At 39.8% G+C, this 21,632-nt stretch overlaps 1 protein-coding gene across 2 annotated transcripts; it reads right to left on the reverse strand.

The window, feature by feature from the left end:
• Nucleotides 1-261: 261 nt before the first annotated feature.
• Nucleotides 262-21,336, reverse strand: atp5f1c (ATP synthase F1 subunit gamma). 2 transcript variants are annotated; one of them, XM_063072730.1, is made up of 9 exons: nucleotides 21,215-21,336; nucleotides 17,534-17,568; nucleotides 16,127-16,258; nucleotides 13,628-13,832; nucleotides 11,036-11,179; nucleotides 6,260-6,324; nucleotides 4,604-4,759; nucleotides 2,620-2,716; nucleotides 262-422 (listed from the first exon to the last, which is right to left on the reverse strand). In XM_063072730.1, exons 1-9 carry the CDS (start codon nucleotides 21,253-21,255, stop codon nucleotides 419-421), a joined length of 879 nt encoding a protein of 292 aa, XP_062928800.1. In that variant the 5' UTR covers nucleotides 21,256-21,336; the 3' UTR covers nucleotides 262-418. The 2 variants fall into 2 exon arrangements, with proteins under 2 accessions (XP_062928800.1, XP_062928801.1); XM_063072731.1 differs by lacking the exon at nucleotides 262-422 and having other exon boundaries at nucleotides 2,616-2,716.
• Nucleotides 21,337-21,632: the final 296 nt, after the last annotated feature.

Consider the following 21,632-nt stretch of genomic DNA (forward strand, 5'->3'; position numbering starts at 1 on the left):
TATCATACAACCTGAATACCAGGTGGGTAAATGATCCTTCCTTTTGATTGTCCTTGAAGCAAGTATTCCCTGAGCACATACTTCTAAAATACGGATTCACTGAGTAAGTGGACCATGAGTGTTAAGAAAAATGCAGTTTATTGAGATATCAACAATTATGTTTCATGAAAAATCAGTGGGCTAATCTCAGTAAGATCCTTGGAAATGATTTATGTAATGCTACTCTCAAAGAAAACTGTACCTAACCGTTAGCAATGAAAGAGATATAACACAAAAATGAGTCATTCACTGTCAGGTTTTATTGTATGATAATTTACAAACTTTAGATTTCCACAAATTCAGTAGAAATTTCATATCATAATCTTCGAACAGGGAGGATTTCATTCTTTTTCATTTAGGTCTTCCTGGATCGTCATTGTTACCTGCAAATTCAACACATGCAAACATCTTAAGATTATTTCCTATCTGAAGACAAAATGTGTCTTCAAACCTTTTAGCTTTTCTCCCTCCCCCCCATAGTCTAGGCAGATCAAAAATTTAATCACTTCAATACCATTTAAAATAAATATTTATTTTACACATCCAAAATGTGATCTGCCTTTTGTGCCTTAGCACTTATAATTGCATTGCTAATTAAATTTGCAACTACAATTGGAATAAAGCTTGATTATTCTTTTTCTATCTACAATAGCTTGAATTCCTAGAAGCAAAACTATCACACACATTACTATCAATTGTCGTATGATTAACACAGCAGATTTTTTTCTTTTTTCCATGTGTACTAAAAATAGCAATTAGCAAGAATAAACTATTACCTCTATGGATTACATGTTGCTGCAAGTTTAAAAACTCCTTGCAATCATAGAAACAAAAAGCAGAGTAATGATTCATGAAGTTATACATGCAATGCAGTTGTGACGATAGCTAAATTAAGCTCAAAACAGCAAACAGAAACAGGAAACCAGATCCTAAAAGCTGTGTGCAAAGCTCTATGAAAATTGCAGATGTAGACAAAACAGCTGAGAAATAATATTTACATTCCATTACTCACAATAACTACCCTTTCTTCAGCGCATCTCTTGGTGCACTGCAACTGGTTTTTCCAATTTCAATAGGAATTGATTAGTTTGGTTTGTGGGGTCTGCTGCAGAAACAGATCTGGAATAGGGTGGTTGAGGGTCTAGCAACAGGCACCAGAGCCCAGGAGTGAGGGTGCTCTCTTAAAACACACTGTCTTCAAATGAACCAGTCCATTGCAACAGAAGACAGACAATGCAAGATCCATGATAAGCAATTTAATTAGGGCCTTATATCTAGAAATGTAGGTGTGCAGTTTAATCACAGCAGCATTCATTCAGTATAACAATAATAATAAGGTACAAATAACCTCTAACTGAATGTAATTTAATGCCACACAAATCTCAAGCAATGAGTTAACAGAGTTAACATAACCAGACAGGGGCACATAATAAGTAGACACACACCAAGGTGAACTACTAAAAACTATGTAAAATAGAAAATTAGATGCCAGATTCAATTAGTTGTATAAATGCGAACAGATATATATCTGAGACGAGGAAAGGGAAAGCAACTTAATTGGTAAAATGTAAATAGAGTGAGAAGCAGAATTCCTACATGATCAAAACATTCAAGATTATGAAAAGTGTTCTAAGAACATTTCTTCCAAAGAACACAAGATAACATGAAGAGAGAGAGAGAGAGAAATTAGCCACAAAAAGAACATTGCAGAAATTATTTTGTGCATGGAATCCCAGGCCCAAAAAAATTTAAGCTGCAAATTCGTGCTTCAAAGAAAATAGGTATTTGGAAAGGAGCAGTATTAAATATAAACACAAGAGATTCTACAAATGCTGAAAATCCAGAGCAATACACACAAAATGCTGGAGGAATTCAGCAGATCAGGCAACATCTATGAAAATGAATGAACAGTCGATGGTTCTGGTCGAGATCCTTTGCCAAGACTGGAAAGGAAGGGAGAAGATGCCAGAATAAAAAGGTGGAGGAGGGGAAGAAGAGCTTTTTATTCTGACGTATTCCCTCTTCCTTTCCAGTCCTGACCAAGGGTCTTGGCCCGAATCGTCAACTGGTTATTCTTTTCCATTGGTGCTGCCTGACCTGCTGACTTTCTCCAGGAAGTAGCACAATGGTGGTTCTTGGTTCTTGCAAGAAAAATGTAAATTTCATTAATGAAATTTCTGGTACATTTTTATTGTAAGTTTCTGGAATCTTATGGGACAGTCAAATTACACTCGTTTTGGATCAAAAATAGTCACCATTTACTGTAATGCAACATGAGTTTAATATTTTTTTAATGACCTAACTGGCTAATGAAATGGCCAAGACTATCTGATTTATAAGCCAATAATTATTTTGCAAGGTCTGAGGTATTCAAGACGATCAAGGTCTAACAAAGTTCATGGCCTAAAATTAAATTCTGGCTTAATTATTCTGAAATAAAACCTTTACATTCTAGGATCTAGATTTGACCGAAAGCCTCAATTTGATTTTGCAGTATATATTTCTTCTTGGTTCTTTAGTTTGACTGTTATTTTTTTCCACTATACATTAATTCACAACCATGTTCAGCATAATACTTACAGGGCAGCAGCACCAGAGATAATCTCAATAAGTTCCTTGGTAATGACAGCCTGGCGAGTGCGGTTGTACGTCAACGTCAGCTTGTCAATGATTTCAGCTAAATTCAACAACAGGTCATATTATTTCCTTTATACCTTTATCATTTCTTTATCCAACATTTGGAACTCTGCTTTCTTACAGTAAATAGTATTCAAAGATAAAATTAAAAGATTAGCTTTGTCACATGTACATTGAAACATACAGTGAAATGTATCATTGACGTCAAGTCAAATCCGGGAGGATTGTGCAGATAGCCTACAAGTGTTGTCATACTTCCAGTGACAACATAGCATGCCCACAACTTACTAACCCTAAGTGTACACTTTAGAATGTGTTTCATGGGATCATGGGCTGACCGTACAAATGCCTTACAAGCATTAGCATGAATTTGAACCCTGATTGGTGATTGCTGGCACTGAAAAGCAATGTACCATCTGCTACATGCTGCCTTATATTCTGCATTTTATATTAAAAAAACACTTATCAACCAACAGTGCCAAGTTACCTGAAACTATTTGCTTTCACATTAAATCTGTTCAAACATTGCTCCCGTCTGGAAAGTCAACATTTGAGATAAATGGTCAATTGCAAACACATCTCATCCAAACTGCAGGACAAGGAGATACATAAAATGCCAGATTAAACTGCTGCGTAAATGCGGTGAGGCAGATTAAAAGCGCAAGGGTTCTAAGAGTTGAATAGATGGCTTTTCACTCCTCCAAGTTTCCCATCCTGGTGGCAAGTACCTCTTCTCTACTCAGAATTAGAGGCAAGGCATGTGGAGGAGAATAATTGTATAGTAAGGGGGGTCAAGAGAGAACAATATAACCCAGGGTACCAGAGTTTTGACAGCTGAACCAGCCTATTTTGAAATATAACATCATGCATATTTATTTATTTAGAGCTACAACATTGAATAGGCCCTTCGAATCGTGACACCCAGCAACCCCCCCCCCCCATTAAATCCAACCTAATCACAGAACAATTTACAATGACCAATTAACCTACTAACCGGTACATCTTTGGACTGTGGGAGGAAACCGGAGCTTCCAGAGAAAACCCATGCATTCCATGGAGAGGATATACAGACTCCTTACCAAGAATGCTGGGACTGAACTTGAAACTCCGATGTCCTGAGCTGTAATCGCGTTGCACTAACCGCTACACTACCATGGCACTCTGGTGTTAAAGAGTGAATACAATGCTGAACATAGATGCAGGATTGCATTGGACAACAATGCTTGGAAGCAGTTAGAGATGCCCAATGAGAATAAGTAGTACAGGAATATTTTGGACTGATGATATTACCCTGACAGGGGCTTCTCAAATTTAAATGCACAATTTAGAAAAGTTTAGAAACAAAATGAATATCTACCTTAACACAATACAGTCAACATCTGGAACAAAAGAAAAGCAATCCAAACAACCATGAGATGAAAGACTAGATGCATCCTCCCTCCAACTTGCTTCTTCAGAAACTCCATTCTACTGAGGGATATCGCAAGTTTTTCTTGTCACGAAACAGTATGAACATGGCAAGGTCAGAAATCTCTCTCCTCATCAAAAGTAACTTTCAATGCTTCTGAAGGTACAGATTCTTTTTTTCTTGGATATGTACATGTTGGCACTGCCTGCTTTATTGTGTCAAACGTAGGTCAAGCAGGCATTCAGAGTGCACAAATCACTATTCAATCGTGTCCCACCCTAACCCATGACCTCTCTGAATGTTCACAAATTATTGAATCAAAAAGGACAACTTGTTTCTTTTTAAATCCAGGAACCTCAGGATGAATTGTAATGCTCCTTATGTCACCTGTCCAGAACGGTTAATTTGTTGCGCACCGGGTACCCGGAAAATGAATCTTCATTTACCATAACACCTCATCTTTTCAGTAGATAAATATATTAAACTAAACGATCATCTAAATTGATGCAAGTTTCTTACCGGCATTCTTGCTGGCACTATCCATGGCAGTCATCCTGGCACTCTGCTCACTTGTAGTAGACTCCTTTAACCCAAAGTAGATGATGTTCACCAGAGAGAACTCTTGGTAGTTCCGCAGAACGTCAGCATCAATGTCATCATAAACACTCATGTTCTCTAGAAATAAAATTAACATATGGTTAATAGCCAGATTACTTCCACTGTGTACAAGTAAAATAACTCGATCATCTGAAAAAAATTGCACCATATTCCACATTTTGCGTAATATATATAGATCCCAACACACAAAATGTAAGGCATTATATGGTTAATTATTGTAAATACTTTTTATTATGAAATTCAGAAATCAATTCCACTATGCATAAACGTACATAATTCATAATTAATAAATTTAAAGGAAATAATTACCAAATGAACTGCTCACTATTTATCATAAAAAGTAAACTTTCTCCAAATTGTGAAAGACATTCAAAAGAATTGCATCTTGCATTCAGCATCAAGAAACTTGGTGCATGGAAGATTCATGAAAGAGTGACTAGCTCTCTTAATCGCGTATAGCCTGTGCTTCCTTGGGCCTAGATGATAACCCAGTATTTCAACAATTTTTAATGGGATCTCAACTTAGTACACAGGATCAGAAAAGATTATGATTTCCAACATATTATCAATCACCCAAAGAGGAGCCTAATAGATATTTACCGATTCTTCTAATACTCGACAATTCTAGAATTCCTATGAACAGACCACTTGTTACGGGTGTCACCCTGTCAGCCTCCACCAATCAAAGGAATAAATGTGCACCTACTCGCTGTAAACTGAGTCACACAGCACAAATCAGATTCAGAATGGGAGACACAGGACCTGAACAGTTTGAAATTTAAATAGCAAGAGTGGTACATGCTTTGTCAACAGAATCTGCCCACAAACTTGCACAAAAGTAATAAATATGAAACTCAAATGGCTAGGTATAGATCAAGTGGATAGCTAGAGACTTTTTGCCAGGTTGAAAATGGCTCATACAAGGGGAAATAATTTCTTAAGGTATGGGGGATTTCATGGTTAAGTTCATTACACAGAGGGATGGGTGTGTGGAATGCCCTGCCAGGGGAAGTAAAAGAGGCAAATACACATCATGATGATGACGATGACGTCGACTCAGACCTGAGAGGCCAGCGTTGGGCATTTTCATGCCTTGCAAGGCGCAGTTCAAAAGGCTGTATGGAGCACCACTCCTTGCACAGACATTTTACAGTGCTATTTTACAAGGCTGAGTTGCGAGCTTGACGTCAACTCGGTGCGGATGGCGAGTGCGCACGGGGGCGGTCTGTCACTAGATCTAACTCGGGAACCTCCATTCTCGAGCCCGGCGCTGATCTCACTACGCCACCAGCCAACCCAAATACCACATGAGTATTATTTAAAAAACTATTAGAAAGGCACATGATGATAGAAAAATGGAGAGAAGGGTTAGGTTGAGCTTAAAGTGGGTTAAAAGATCCTACACTGTGGGGACTGTTCCGTGCAGTAATGTTCTGTACTCTATGTCTTTTTATTCAGTACAAATTGAGATATCATGCTTTTTCTCTCCTCAATTATTTTTATAAACTTGTAACAGTAAATTCATTTAATTATCTTGCAGGCAGCATATTTACTCACCAGAACCTGTCAGGGCATCGAAGGAGAACACTGGTTGTTCCTCAGTCTTGTAAGCAATCACAGATCTAAAAATAAATATAATTCAATTGTGACAGTATTCAAGGTAAGGATCATGGGCAATCTTTAGAGGATTGCTTAGCTAAGCGCATTGACATTGCCTGTTCCTGAAAGCAAGTAAAAGTTCAATGGCCAATGTCAACACAATAGTTTGTCTTACGAGTCAGTTTTGAATAGTACATTCGGTAAGAATGAGTAACCTCATGTTGCTTTCGTGTTAATGCTTTCTCTTGTTAAAGCTGAATGTTTTTGTTTTACATTCAGACACCTTGTACAATATGATGGATCCCATATATGATAAGATTGATTCTTGACCTCACAACCTACTTTGTCAAGCCTGCACTGCACTTTCTCTGTAGCTGTAACATCAGTTTCTGTTCCACAAACATGAGAAATTCTGTGGATGCTGGAAATCCAAAGTGACACACACAAAATGCTGAAGGAACTCAGCAGACCAGGCAGCTTCTACGGGAGGGTAAACAGTCCACGTTTTGGGCCAAGACCTTTCATCAAGACTGGAATGTACTAGTTTCTGTTACTGCTTTACCCTTCTACTAGTGAAATGATCTGAATGGCCAGCATGCAAAAACAAATGATTTTCACTGTAACTCGGTAGCTGTAAACCAATTATCACATTGCTCAGATGCTGTAGGTGACAATGAGTTAGAATTTTTCTTGAATACACTTGAAGCAAGCCATGTGCCTGCAAATGTTATCAGTAAGGCAAGTCCTTGGAGAGCTATAATAGTGATTATGAAGCCAATTGGATACCTGCATTGAGTTACAATAAAGTAAAATTTCACAAAAGCAGTCTGAAACTTGGTTGAGAGAGGGGCAGGAATGCACCAGGTTTTCGATTAGACCATATGATACAGGAGCAGAATTAGGCCATTTGACCGATTGAGTCTCTACTGCCATTTCATCATGGCTGATCCATTTTTGGTCTCAGCCCCAATCTCCAGGCTTTCCCCCCGCCACTCCCCATACCCCTTCTTGCCCTGATCAATCAAGAATCTATCAGCCTCTGCCTTAAGTATACGTAAAGACTTGGCCTCCACAGAAGCCTGTGGCAATGAATTCCACAGAGTCACTACTCTCTGGCTAAAGAAATTCCTCCTCATCTCCATTCTAACATTCTAAAAGGCTGTGTCCTCTGATCTTAGAAGTTTTAGAAAAGATAGGAGATGGTAGTGGGGGGAGAGGTTATACTAGTAATCATGATCAGATATAATATCACAGCTGCACTTAGGAGAGACATAATAAAGGGGTCGGAATCCATTTGGATGGAACTCAGGAACAGGAAAGGTGCAAACACACAGAGGGGATTGTACTACAGAGCCACGGGGACATTTGAGAAACAGATATGTAATCAGATTAAGGAAATGTGCAAAAATAATAGGGCTGTTGTCATGGGGGCATTTCAACTTCCCTAACATAAACTGGGACCTTTAATGAGAATGCAAGGAGAATTAAAAATAAAAACATGATTTTGTTAAGTGTATCCTGTAACTCTGGAGTTTGAGAGAGCCATGGTTTTCAAGGGATATTGAAAACTTGGTTCGGAAAAAGAGAGATATCTACAATAAATACAGGCAGCATGGAGTAAATGAGGTGCTTGAGGAATATAAAGAATGTAAAAAGAATCTTAAGGAAGAAATTAGAAAAGCTAAAAGAAAATACGAGGTTGCTTTGGCAAGTAAGGTGAAAATAAATTAAAAGGGTTTCTACAGTTATATTATTAGCAAAAGGATAGTAAGGGATAAAATTGGTCCCTTAGAGAATCAGAGTGGACAGCTATGTGTGGAGCCAAAAGAGATGGGGGAGATTTTGAACAATTTCTTTACTTCGGTATTCACTAAGGAGAAGGATATTGAATTGTGTAAGGTAAGGGAAACAAGTAGGGAAGTTATGGAAACTATGATGATTAAAGAAGACGAAGTACTGGCGCTTTTAAGGAACATAAAAGTGGATAAGTCTCCGGGTCCTGACAGGATATTCCCTAGGACCCTGAGGGAAGTCGGGCTCTGACAGAAATATTTCAAATATCTTTAGAAACGGGGATGGTGCCAGAGGATTGGCGTATTGCTCATGTTGTTCTGTTGTCTAAAAAGGGTTCTAAGAGTAAACCTAGCAATTACCGGCCTGTAAGTTTGACATCAGTGGTGGGTAAGTTAATGGAAAGCATTCTTAGAGATGGTATATATAATTATCTGGATAGACAGGGTCTGATTAGGAACAGTCAACATGGATGTGTGCGTGGAAGGTCATGTTTGACAAATCTTATTGAATTTTTTGAAGAGGTTACTAGGAAAGTTGACAAGGGTAAAGCAGTGTCTATATGGACTTCAGTAAGGCCTTTGACAAGGTTCCACATGGAAGGTTATTTAGGAAGGTTCAATCGTTAGGTATTAATATTGAAGTAGTAAAATGGATTCAACAGTGGCTGGATGGGAGATACCAGACAGTAGTGGTGGATAACTGTTTGTCAGGTTGGAGGCCGGTGGCTAGTGGTGTGCCTTAGGGATCTGTACTGGGTCCAATGTTGTTTGTCCTAGACATTAATGCTCTGGATGATGGGGTGGTAAATTGGATTAGTAAGTATGCAGATGATACTAAGATAGGTGGCATTGTGGATAATGAAGCAGGTTTTCAAAGCTTGCAGAGAGATTTAGACCAGTTAGAAGAGTGGGCTGAAAGATGGCAGATGGAGTTTAATGCTGAGGTGAGGTGCTACATTTTGGTAGGACTAATCATAATAGGACATACATGGTAACTGGTTGGGCACTGAAGAATGCAGTAGAACAGAGTGATCTAGGAATGATGGTGCATAGTTCCCTGAAGGCGGAATCTCATGTGGATAGGGTGGTGAAGAAAGCTTTTGGTATACTGGCCTTTATAAATCAGAGCATTGAGTATAGGAGTTGGGATGTAATGTTAAAATTGTACAAGGCATTGGTAAGGCCCAATTTGGAGTATTGTGTACAGTTCTGGTCACTGAATTATAAGGAAAGATGTCAATAATATAGAGACAGTACAGAGAAGATTTACTAGAATGTTACCTGGGTTTCAGCAACTTAGTTACAAAGAAAGGTTGACCAAGTTAGGTCTTTATTCTTTGGAGCGTAGAAGGTTGAGGGGGGACTTGATAGATGTATTTAAAATTATGAGGGGGATAGATAGAGTTGACGTGGATAGGCATTTTTCCATTGAGAGTAGGGGAGATTCAAACAAGAAGATATGAGTTGAGAGCTAGGGGGCAAAAGTTTAGGGATAACACGAGGGGGAACTTCTTTACTCAGAGAGCGGTGGCTGTGTGGAACCAGCTTCCAGTAGAAGCGGTAGAGGCAGGTTCGATATCGTCATTTAAAGAAAAATTGGATAGGTATATGGACAGGAAAGGAATGGAGGGTTATGGGCTGAGTGCAGGTCGCTGGGACTAGGTGAGAGTAAGCGTTCGGCACGGACTAGAAGGGCCGAGATGGCCTGTTTCCGTGCTGTAATTGTTATAAGGTTATAGCATTTCTTAAATCAATATATGGACAGCCTAGTGCGAGGAGGAGTCATACTGGACCTGGTGTTGGGTAATGAGCCTGGCCAGATGACTGACCTATCAGTGGATAAACAGTTATGCGACAATGACCACAACTCCTTAACTTTCAGGATAGCTAGAGACAAGGGCAGGTATGGTCCTCGTAGGAAGAGTTTTAAATTGGAGTAGGCCAAATTACGCAGGCATTAGGCAGGAACAATGAAGTTTTAATTGGGAACAACTTTACCCTGGTAAGTCCACATCAGACGTTTAGAGGGTGTTTAAAGATCAATGGCACAGAGTATAGGAAAGGTATGTTCCTGTTAGAAGGAAGAATGGGGATGGAAAGATGACAGTACCTTGAATGTCTAGAGAGGTGGGGATCTTTGACAATAGATGTTGAGGCAGTGCTACTACTGCTAGAGGTCTACAAGATTATGAAAGGCATTTATAGAGTGGACAGAGAGGAGCTGTTTCCCAGGATTGAAACACCTAATACCAGAGGGCATGCATTGAAGGTGAAAGGGAATAGGTTCAAGGGGGATGTGAGAGACAAGTTTTTTTACTCTGTGTCATAGATGCCTGGAATGCGCTGCCTGGTATGGAGGTAGAGGCAAATATATTAGAGGCTTAACAGACGTTTAGATAGGCATGGATGTGAGGAAGATGGAGGGATATGGACATGGTGTAGGTAGGAGGGATTACTGTCTGGTTGTTTTTGATTTGCTTTTTAGCTAGTTTGGCAAAACATTGCAGGCCAAATAGCCTGCCTCTGTTCTGCATTGTTCTACATTCAGTCAATGGAATTAGGGCACTGTACTGTTACTGTTAAAATAGAAATTTATTTTGTAATGATAATCAAGGCAAAAGCCCGTATGGAGGAAATGAAAATGAAAGTAAAGACATAATGGTGGAGCAGACTGATGGGCTGGATGGCCTACTTCTGCTCCTATGTCTTATAAGATATGGACCATAAGAACTAGTACCACACAAAATTTACAGCAGCAATTGGAGTAGATAAACTGGAGTGATGGCAATGGCAAGTTTAATAAAGGAGACAGTTTTGGATAATAACAACACTTTAACAATGCCATGAGGCATGGTAACTGTGTTGGATGGGGAAAGCAAGGTACAGGTTTTGACGCAGAAATTTTAAAACAGCATTAATACGTTCATTCTGATAAACTTACTTAAATCTGTTGAAGATAATAGAACCTTTATCAAACTCAAAGCCCGAGTTGAGGAGCTCAGTGGCAATGAATGAAGCATCACCAAATGTCGGTGGTTTCCGGCCCACCTCCTTAAACATCAACAGGATATTAGCTCCATAATTTCTGCAATTTAAAACAAAATCCAGGTCACACACACAGAACTCAGCAGGTCAGACAGTATCTATGGAAATTAATAAACAGTCAATGTTTTGGGCCAAGACCTTTCTTCAGAACTGGAAAGGAAGGAAAGCAGACAGCAGAATGAAAAGGTGGGGAGCGAGAAAGGAGGATGAGCTGGAAGGTAATAGGTGAAGCCAGGTGGACGCGAAAGGTAAAAGTCTGGCATCTTGTATTTATCGTACAATTATATGCTAACTTCTCAGTACTTTTTGAATTTGGTTTTACAACTTCCATAAACCTTTAGCCTATTGTAATTGAAGATTGTTACTGCTTATAAATCAGTGGAACTGTACCTTAAAAATAAGAGTGAATGAACTCAAAATTATTTTGCAGATAGTTGTTTGTTTCAATAACGACAATGCCAATTCAAATATATAATTAATGTTTTGTAAGAAATCTTAAGGATCGTCCCAATTCTTCACTCTGAAAATATGAATACTCAATTTTCAGTTTAAATTTGGGGAGTGTAATGTACTGAATATTCATCCAACAAGTAATATCCGTCCAGCACAGGAATTTGCTTGGGCCAAATGCAGACAAATGGGTCTAGCTCAGGTTGACATCAATCAGTTGGGCTGAAGATCCTGTTTCTGCACTGCATATCAGGGCAAAGTCAAAGAAATGTTACACAGGTCTTAAAGTAATACTCTGGAAATTAATTATTTAAATTATTCACATTTTGTTACTTTGTTAAAGAGTGCAGTAAAGCACTTAAGATGATAAACTAACACCTCTACTAAAACAACACACATAAAAGTTGCTGGTGAACACAGCAGGTCAGGCAGCATCTCTAGGAGGAGGTGCAGTCGTTGTTTCAGGCCGAGACCCTTTGTCAGGACTAACTGAAGGAAGAGTGAGTAAGGGATTTGAAAGTTGGAGGGGGAGGGGGAGATCCAAAATGATAGGAGAAGACAGGAGGGGGAGGGATGGAGCCAAGAGCTGGACAGGTGATAGCAAAAGGGATACGAGAGGATCATGCGACAGGAGGTCCAGGAAGAAAGACAAGGGTGGGGGGGACCCAGAGGATGGGCAAGGGGTATATTCAGAGGGACAGAGGGAGAAAAAGGAGAGTGAGAGAAAGAATGCGTGTACAAAAATAAGTAACAGATGGGGTACGAGGGGCAGGTGGGGCATTAGCAGAAGTTAGAGAAGTCGATGTTCATGCCATCAGGTTGGAGGCTACCCAGACGGAATATAAGGTGTTGTTCCTCCAACCTGAGTGTGGCTTCACCTTTACAGTAGAGGAGGCTGTAGATAGACATGTCAGAATGGGAATGGGATGTGGAATTAAAATGTGTGGCCACTGGGAGATCCTGCTTTCTCTGGCGGACAGAGCGTAGGTGTTCAGCAAAGCGGTCTCCCAGTCTGCGTCGGGTCTCGCCAATATATAAAAGGCCACATCGGGAGCACCGGACGCAGTATATCACCCCAGCCGACTCACAAGTGAAGTGTTGCCTCACCTGGAAGGACTGTTTGGGGCCCTGAATGGTGGTAAGGGAGGAAGTGTAAGGGCATGTGTAGCACTTGTTCCACTTACACGGATAAGTGCCAGGAGGGAGATCAATGGGGAGAGATGGGGGGGATGAATGGACAAGGGAGTTGCGTAGGGAGCGATCCCTGCGGAATGCGGGGGGGGGGAGGGAAAGATGTGCTTAGTGGTGGGATCCTGTTGGAGGTGGCGGAAGTTACGGAGAATAATATGTTGGACCCGGAGGCTGGTGGGTGGTAGGTGAGGACCAGGGGAACCCTATTCCTAGTGGGGTGGCAGGAGGATGGAGTGAGAGCAGATGTACGTGACATGGGGGAGATGCGTTTAAGAGCTGTGTTGATAGTGGAGGAAGGGAAGCCCCTTTCTTTAAAAAAGGAAGACATCTCCCTCGTCCTAGAATGAAAAGCCTCATCCTGAGAGCAGATGCGGCGGAGACGGAGGAATTGCGAGAAGGGGATGGCGTTTCTGCAAGAGACAGGGTGAGAAGAGGAATAGTCCAGATAGCTGTGAGAGTCAGTAGGCTTATAGTAGACATCAGTGGATAAGCTGTCTTCAGAGACAGAAACAGAAAGACCTAGAAAGGGGAGGGAGGTGTCGGAAATGGACCAGGTAAACTTGAGGGCAGGGTGAAAGTTGGAGGCAAAGTTAATGAAGTCAACGAGCTCTGCATGCGTGCAGGAAGCAGCGCCAATGCAGTCGTCGATGTAGCGAAGGAAAAGTGGGGGACAGATACCAGAATAGGCACGGAACATAGATTGTTCTACAAAGTACGGAACATCACCAGGAAATCAAATTTAATAAAACATTTATACCAAAAGACCAGCATAATGTGCTTTTGGCTAAAACACTATGAACTTCATATTTTTCAAGGACGTATTTTCAGAAAGCCACGATATACTTACCTATACAGCAGTGCTCTTAGCTTTTCTCCAATAGTAGCGACCTTGATCTCTTTACCTGCAGAAGTCAATTCCTGTATTTGATTTCTTATGTTTCTAGCAATGTTACTGTGGATCCCACCACATAGACCACGGTCAGAGGATACTCCAATAATCAGGTGTCTGGCTTGGTTTTCAGGGGGTTGAATTTCTGCTTTCTCATACAGAGCTTGGGAGAAATAGAGCCAACATTAAAAGGTTGCATCTATGCAGTGCTGTATAAAAACAGTTGTAAGTTGTTTTTGGTGATAACATCAATTATTTAAAACACCAAGCTTGCAAGCCAATAAGATCCTATAAATTGCTCTATAATGGAAAAAAATCAGACATTGGGAAACCTGAGGAAATGCCAGCCGTAGTCTCCAGTTTCAAGACCTGTAGTAAGAGAAACAGCAAGCACGCACAGCTACAAGGTATTTCTCAAGATGCATATACATGCCACAAAACAAATCTCTCAATGCTCGAAGGTGATTAGCTTACCAAGACTGAGACGCATACTGAAATAAAAAAAAATCCAGCCAGGATGAATATAAATTACTATCTTTAACTTTGTTTGATCATCAGTTTCAATGCTCTGAACGTCCTTCAATAACTCCCAAACCACTTACAATGACACTAGTCCCAGTGGAATGGCATCTGGAATACTACACTTCTCAATGATGCTCTTAGATGTGGAAGTCTGTTAGCTTTTCTGCCCAGCCTTTATCTGGTTGACATTTAGTTGCCCTCTGAAATGGCTGAGCAACCCATTCAGCTGTCACCACATGCTTCTCAAGGGCAATTAAGGATGAACACTAAGCATTGCCTATGTAATAGCCACATCCTACTAGATAACAATCCATTCAATCACATGTTCGTCTCACATTGCTACCCTAGTGCTTTGTTCACTCTTAGCAGCAGAATCTTTTCCTGCTTGCTTTCTGTGACATGGATCCCACCTACATTCATGCCGTACTTCGAGATGAGTGGTCCCGGGTTCAAATCTGGCCGGCTCCTTGCAAGCTTTCCATCCGTGCTGGGTTAAGCGTTGAGCAAGCAATGGCCTCGAAAAAAACAGTCAAATGCTAAGTTTGCTGCCTGATTTGCCACAAAGGCATGGAGAGCAACAACATTTTTGACTGCACTTAATGTGAGTAGGTTTGGGAGAATGTTTTAAACGAATAGGACTATTATCCAAAACATCTTTGCCCATTTGACTGCTAGTTTCCTGATTGTGCCGGCATGCTTGATATCTCTGCTTTATTCAGATCCGTTATATAATATTAAAATAAAGCAACATACTTGGAGCATGAAATGTGCTAGAAATCACGAAAAAGGGAGTGAGAATGTCTCAAATGATGCAGACTGGATTGTGTAGCAAAACAACTTCATTTGTATTACAAGTCACTGTTTATAGGAGCTGCCCAAGTTATAATCACCTGTTTTATACAGCTGATACACATGAACAACAATTTGGGAGACTTGGGGGATGGATTTGCCAGCTGCTGCAGGTATCTTCTGTCATGTGGAAATTCAATTTGCGGCAATGTCTGAATAGTTGAGCTAGACACCCCAGTTTAACTACATTTTGGCCTTGGCTTGTCCGTGTTTTTGTTTAAATATATTGCCAGGCAACTGGATTTCCAATGTGAACCGTCTGAGTTGTGAACAGTTCTCAGTAAAGAAAACCTGCTATGACAAAGAATGGCCTATAATTAACCGCTTATATAATCTACCCCTTCCCTATTGGACTAATGAGAAATTAATAGTCGCTTTCAAATTAATGAAATTATTTAAGATGTTACATTAGCAAACCAATTTATTTTAGCTCTGACAGCAAAAAGGCATAATAGAATCTGGCTTCTTCCCCCTTCCTTTCCAGTTCTGATGAAGAGTCCCAGCCTGAAAAAGTTGACCATTTGTTCATCTCCATAGATGTTGTCAACGTGCTGAGTTCCACCAGCATTTTGGGTTTACTGCTTTTATGTTTATGGAATCAAGGAGCACAGCAGCACAGAAAGGGGCCTTTTAGCTCATCTCGTCCATGCTGAATTGTTATTCTGACTAGTCCTATTGACCTGCACCTGGACATAGCAGTCCATACCACTCCCATCCATGTACTAATCCAAAATTCTCTTAAATATTGCAATCGAACCCATACCCACCACTTCTGCTTGCAGCTCCTTCCACACTTGTACCACCCTGAGTAAAGGACTTCCTCCTCAGGCTCCCCTTCAATATTTCACCTTTCACCCCAAACCTATGGCGTTCAGTTCTAGTCTCACTCAACCTCAGTGGAAAAAGCCTGTAGTGAATAAAACCACAGATTTGTCCTTGTCTCCTGCCTCTCAAAATACTACGTACTTGGCAATCCTGCAAAGAATACTCAGCTGAACGTTAGCTGCCACAAAGGTTAAATCCATGACTTGGAAGACAATCTCTTCCACAACTCTAAAGTGAAATTGCATGCCGCAGTTATCGTACCAAGAGCTCCTGTTCCATAAACTCTTGCTGGCTTCAGTTCTCTCTCAGCTCTTGCATATTTTGCTGCAGCCACCATTTTCATGGACTGGGTGATCTTTTGGATATTTTTGATAGACTTCAAGCGCCTGGTAACTGAAAACAGACAAATATAATATCAGATAGTTTTTATATTGACACTACAATGCAATATTAACTGTAATAGCTTTTTTAATGAAATTTTGTCAGAAATTTCTTTTGTGTGACTCACAAAACTACACAATTATCCCTCAGTGAAAATGTATTTAAACTGAGCAAATTTGAGATTTGCAATCAGATTATGCTTTTGTAAAAAAAAAGTATGCAGTACACCAATGTTATACCAGACTCCTACATTCTTTTTAAAAATAGAAAATAACCTCGACCATGTCACAATACAAAATATTTGTTTTGAATGTATTAAGTTATGTTCATTTATTTTTGTAAAATTAATTAGAAGAGAGCCAACCATGCCATTAATACCTCTAAGCTTATTGTAAAGCTAAAAGATTGCAGATAAAGATAAAAAAGAAAGATTGACGTATTTGTCACATGTAGATCAAAATATACAATGAAGTGCGCTGTTTGCATCAATGACGAACAAATGACAACACGTGTGGGCTGCCTCCAGCACAATCCTCAGACCGATAGTCCAAGGATTTTGCTGGGCACAGCCCTCAAGTGTCGCCATGCTTCCAGCGCCAACATAGCATGGCCACAATTTAATAACCTTAACCTGTGTATCTTTGGAATATGGGAGGAAGACTGAGCATTGAAAGGAAACCCACGTGGTCATGGGGAGAATGTACAAACACCTGACAGACTGCGGTGGGAATTGAACCCCAATCAGGATCGCTGGCACTACGCTAATCCTATGCTACCATGTCACCCAGTGAGATACGTTAAAGCCACAATGTACATGTCCAAGATTCATGAGAAATGCTTATATTATTTTAGAACCAAGGTGACACTGGATGCTGGAGATATAAAAGGTGACAGAAAATGGTGAAAAATAGGGAAAGCAACTTAGTACCTTCAGTTCAGAAGGAAGATCAGCTACCTGAAGTATCAAATGATTCGCCCTCTTTTGAAATATTAACTGATTCTATCACCAATGTTTTTACCTGTCCTAAGTACTTCAGTTTTTTTTTAACTTAACAAAATTTGCTTTTTCAACAACACGATCTCGCTCCGTATGAAATTCCAAACTGACACCCAATTTTACCAGTTACATTGCTCCTCAAGCAAGATGTCAATGCAGAAACCTTTAAGTATTACATTTCTGGAGTCTTAAAATCTTTGAAAGCTACAGTATATTATTCTGATGTATATCTGCATCTTGCAGATCATTAGTAAAGCAATATTCTGTCATTATGAAAATATGATACTTACTATCCTTCAGAGTTGCCATGTTTCGGACCTGACCCCTGTAACACCAACAGAATAGATATTAGCATAAAATTTAAAATAAAACAGGCAAGCCTGGAGTTTTTTGGGTATATGTAGTAAGATAAAAGAAAACAATAACATAGATTTCAGTCATTCTGTCACAATAATGAAAAGGGTAATTGTGCAATAAGATTAACTGGTCTTGTGCTCATGGGGATCATTTTGAGATTTTTGAGATTTTGAGATCCATTTTTATACCTGAAAAATCTAGCAAAAGACCAACAGAAAGCAATTTATCTGCTGGCAATCTTGACTCTGACGATGCAATGAAAAAGTTGGGTTCCATGTAAAATAAGAGGCGTAATGTTTAATGGTGTTGTAATGTATTGATTATGACACAGGCATATTTTGTATAAAATACACCAGCAAGTTATATGAGGGGACACCTGTGCTGGAAGAATTCATCCTGTCAAGCAGCATTTGTGGAAAGAGAAAACAGTTAATGCTTTGAGTCAGGAATTTTCTCTCAGAACTAAGGAAGGATACCGGGAAAGCTGGAAGGATGTCAGATTTCAGAGCAGAGCTGGCTGGGGGTGGGTTTGCAATGGTGTTGAGTTGCAAGACAACAGTTCATACAGAGATTGGTAAGGAGCATGAATACTGACTATTAGCACAACATTACAAATGGGGGCAATAAATGGATATCAGCAGGATAATGGGCAATGATGAGTGAGCAGCTCAAGTCTAGTAGATATATTCGATGTTCATGCCAGAAGGTTGTGAAGTGGCTCAATGGAACAATTGTGACAGAGAAGAAGTGACTAAAAAACTTACAGAAGCATTGTTGAGAAGACGTTCAGTCTAGCTAATTGGGTAAATTTATGGGCCTGTGAAATAGGTTTGTATCCAGTCTATTTCCTGAGACGAAGACATAAAACCAGAAAGGAAAGCGTCAGAGATGGATAACAGAAACATGAGAACAGGATGGAAATTGGCAGCAAAGGTGATCACTTTTTAGTGTTCTTTCTGGCTGCGGGATATAGCATCAATGCAAATGCCAGTGTATTGGAGAAGGAATTGAAAGAGTGGGCCCAAAAAAGTCTGGAGCAAGGACTCCAGTAAGACAGCAGGCATAGCCAGGATCCAAGGGAGTTCTGTAGCAACTTTTCACCTAAACAAAGTGAGTGTTACGTCAAAGGAGAAGTAGCGAAGTATGAGGATGAATTTGATAATCAAATGAGTGTTCAGAAGTAAGGGAAGCAGTTAGGTCTCTGTTCAAGAAAGAAATGAAGTCCCCCCTCGCAAACCTTCCTGATGGTGGTGGAAATATAAAGGGATTGAGAGTCCATGGTGAGCAGCCCAGGCTACTGAAAATCCATCATCTACATATGAAATTGACAAGGTATACAGTTGTTTCTTTGGATATTTTAAATCAACCAAAGTATCTGCACAAAACATTAAAGTACGAGATATTTCCAACCAAACATATTTGCAGTAACTTTCAACTGCAATCTTTAACCTCAACAGAAAAAGTATGTAAACCAGATCTCTTACTCCAATAGTACTGATCTTCAAAGTGAAAATGTTATTGTTGAGAACAATTACTGTTGGTCATCTATTATCCAATTTTAAAGCAGACCTCTCACACATTTTCAATTTTTGCAATGATATTGAATGATTTTTTTTGTTAAACAGATAACAAATGCAACAAAGGATCCATCAATGACCTACTTTTACATGCACCATGCACAAAAATTTACAGCATGGAAGATCATTGTGGTTTATACCATCTGATAGAGAAAGCTTTCCACCTGATCCAAGCTCCTGGTCTTTCAACAGAAAGATAATGTTTTACAGAACATTAAATGCTGTAGTCTCAATGAGATAGCTTTCCAACAGATAATATAAAATTAAACCTGGAAACTCTAAGCAATAAGCATCACTCAAGAGGCCTGTTCTGCTGGTCTGATTTTTTTCCAAAAAAATGTAAATGATTTATGTTACACAATTTCAAAGTTATATTTTGGCTAATTATTCTTTACTAGTATAATTGCAAAATGACACTGTTAGTTTTATCTATAAATGCACTTATATTTTGCATCAATTAGTGGATTTAAAAAAATTTCTTTGAGAGTTTGCAACTGCAGCCCAAATGAGGCAAAGATCTCTGTAGAACGGCTTTAATATGAAGACACATGCAGTCTAACTAATAGTATATACTGATGTTCATTTTATTTATCCAATCAAGATTTCTTCACTCTCCCTAATTGCCCTGCACGTAGAAGCTTCCTGGCCATTTGAGAAGACAATTATGATTCAACCACTTGTGTCATTCCCACACTAGGTATGGGCAACAGGTTGCTTTCTCTGAAGAGCAATTCAGCAGCTTTGTAGTCACCATTATTGATACACACTTTTAGTTTTATTTTTATTGAATTACTTGAATTTAAAATGCCCCTACTTTCATGGTTGGATCTGAATTCATGCCCACTGATTGATTGGTTAGAATTTTGGGCATTGATTGTTCTTGCAACTTAACCCCCATATTACTTTACTTAATTCTAAGAACAGAATATAGAATATTATAAGATAGGAACAAACCCTTTGGCCCATATCAGAATCAGGTTTATTATCACTAACATGTGATGTGAAATTTGTGAACTTAGCAGCAACAGTTCAATGCAATACATAATCTAGCAGAGAGAAAAAAAATAAACAAGTAAATCAATTACATATATTGAATAGATTAAAATAAAGTGCAAAAACAAATACCATACGTTAAAAAAAGTGAGGTAGTGTCCAAAGCTTCAATATCCATTTAGGAATCGGATGACAGAGGGGAAGAAGCTGCTCATGAATCATTGAGTGTGTGCCTTCAGGCTTCTGTACCTCTGACCTGATGGTAACCGTGAGAAAAGGGCATGCCTGGGTGCTGGAGGTCCTTAATAATGGACACTGCCTTTCTGATATGTCTGGGCTGACCAATTTAGACTCACCCCGTGCCTGCACGTGAGCTACATCCCTTCAACCCCCATTTATCTACGTACCTATCTAATAAATACCTCTTAAACATCATAGTTGCTCCCACCACTTACCCTGGCAGCAGGTTCCAGTCACCTACCACTTTGTAAAAAATAACACCTTGGAAATATACTTCACTCCTTTCACCTTAAACCTACGCCCTCTAATATTTGACCATTTCCATCTTCAGGAATAAAAACTATCTACTGTGCCTATGCCCATCATAGTTTTAGATGCTTTATCGGGTTTTCCCTCCCTTAATACACAATAAATTGATAAGAGTCCCACATAAAAGGTCTTTCTTCCTTCAGACACCGACAGATTTGATGAGCACTACTTAATTTTGATGCTTTTCATATTTATTTACTTTTCTTTTGAAAACCAGATACATCGTAAGGAAGACCTTCCCAGTCCAGACTGGAAAGGGGGATTGTAGCAAACAAAATCTGAGTGGAAAGTTGAAGTAAACGAGCTTAAACAGCAAGCAGACCTCCCATTCCACCAAGCTTCCTCACAGGCCTAGTTACCCGATCCACCCCACCTGGGGTCAGCTCACTTCACAATTAAAACAAACACACAGCAGCACACCATTTAAAAGCAAAGAGAAAGATGGAAAACGCGACGATTTGCACGGGCAAACCGAGTTAGCTTTTTGCAATTTACCATTGGGGCACAAAAACCAGGACGCCCGTTCTGGTGAACATGGTGAATCCGCCACCGCTGAAGGTCAGCCCGCAGCAAACGCGCCTGCGTCGTACATCGTTCCCACGTCCCGGCACCCGTCCTCGCCGCAATGTCCTCCGGGAATTGTAGTGTCAAACATTCCGTTGCTCTTCAATGGAATTAGACATCAACTACAACTCCCAGAAACGCGATCAAACAGCTTTATCCCCGCTCAACAATGTTCCTTCTCTCACCGAAAAGGTTAACTTGTTAGGGTTTTTTCTTGATGTGAAGAGATAATATTGGGGGGGCAAAAGCGATTTCTGAATGTGTGTCCTCTGCAAAAGTTTGTAAAGGTGTCTGTCTCTGAGACTTTAGGAGGAGAAACGTGGTGACGTAAACACATTCGTTCACACGA

Source organism: Mobula hypostoma, chromosome 20, assembly GCF_963921235.1.
Source record: "Mobula hypostoma chromosome 20, sMobHyp1.1, whole genome shotgun sequence".
NCBI classification, from domain to species: Eukaryota; Metazoa; Chordata; class Chondrichthyes; order Myliobatiformes; family Myliobatidae; genus Mobula; species Mobula hypostoma.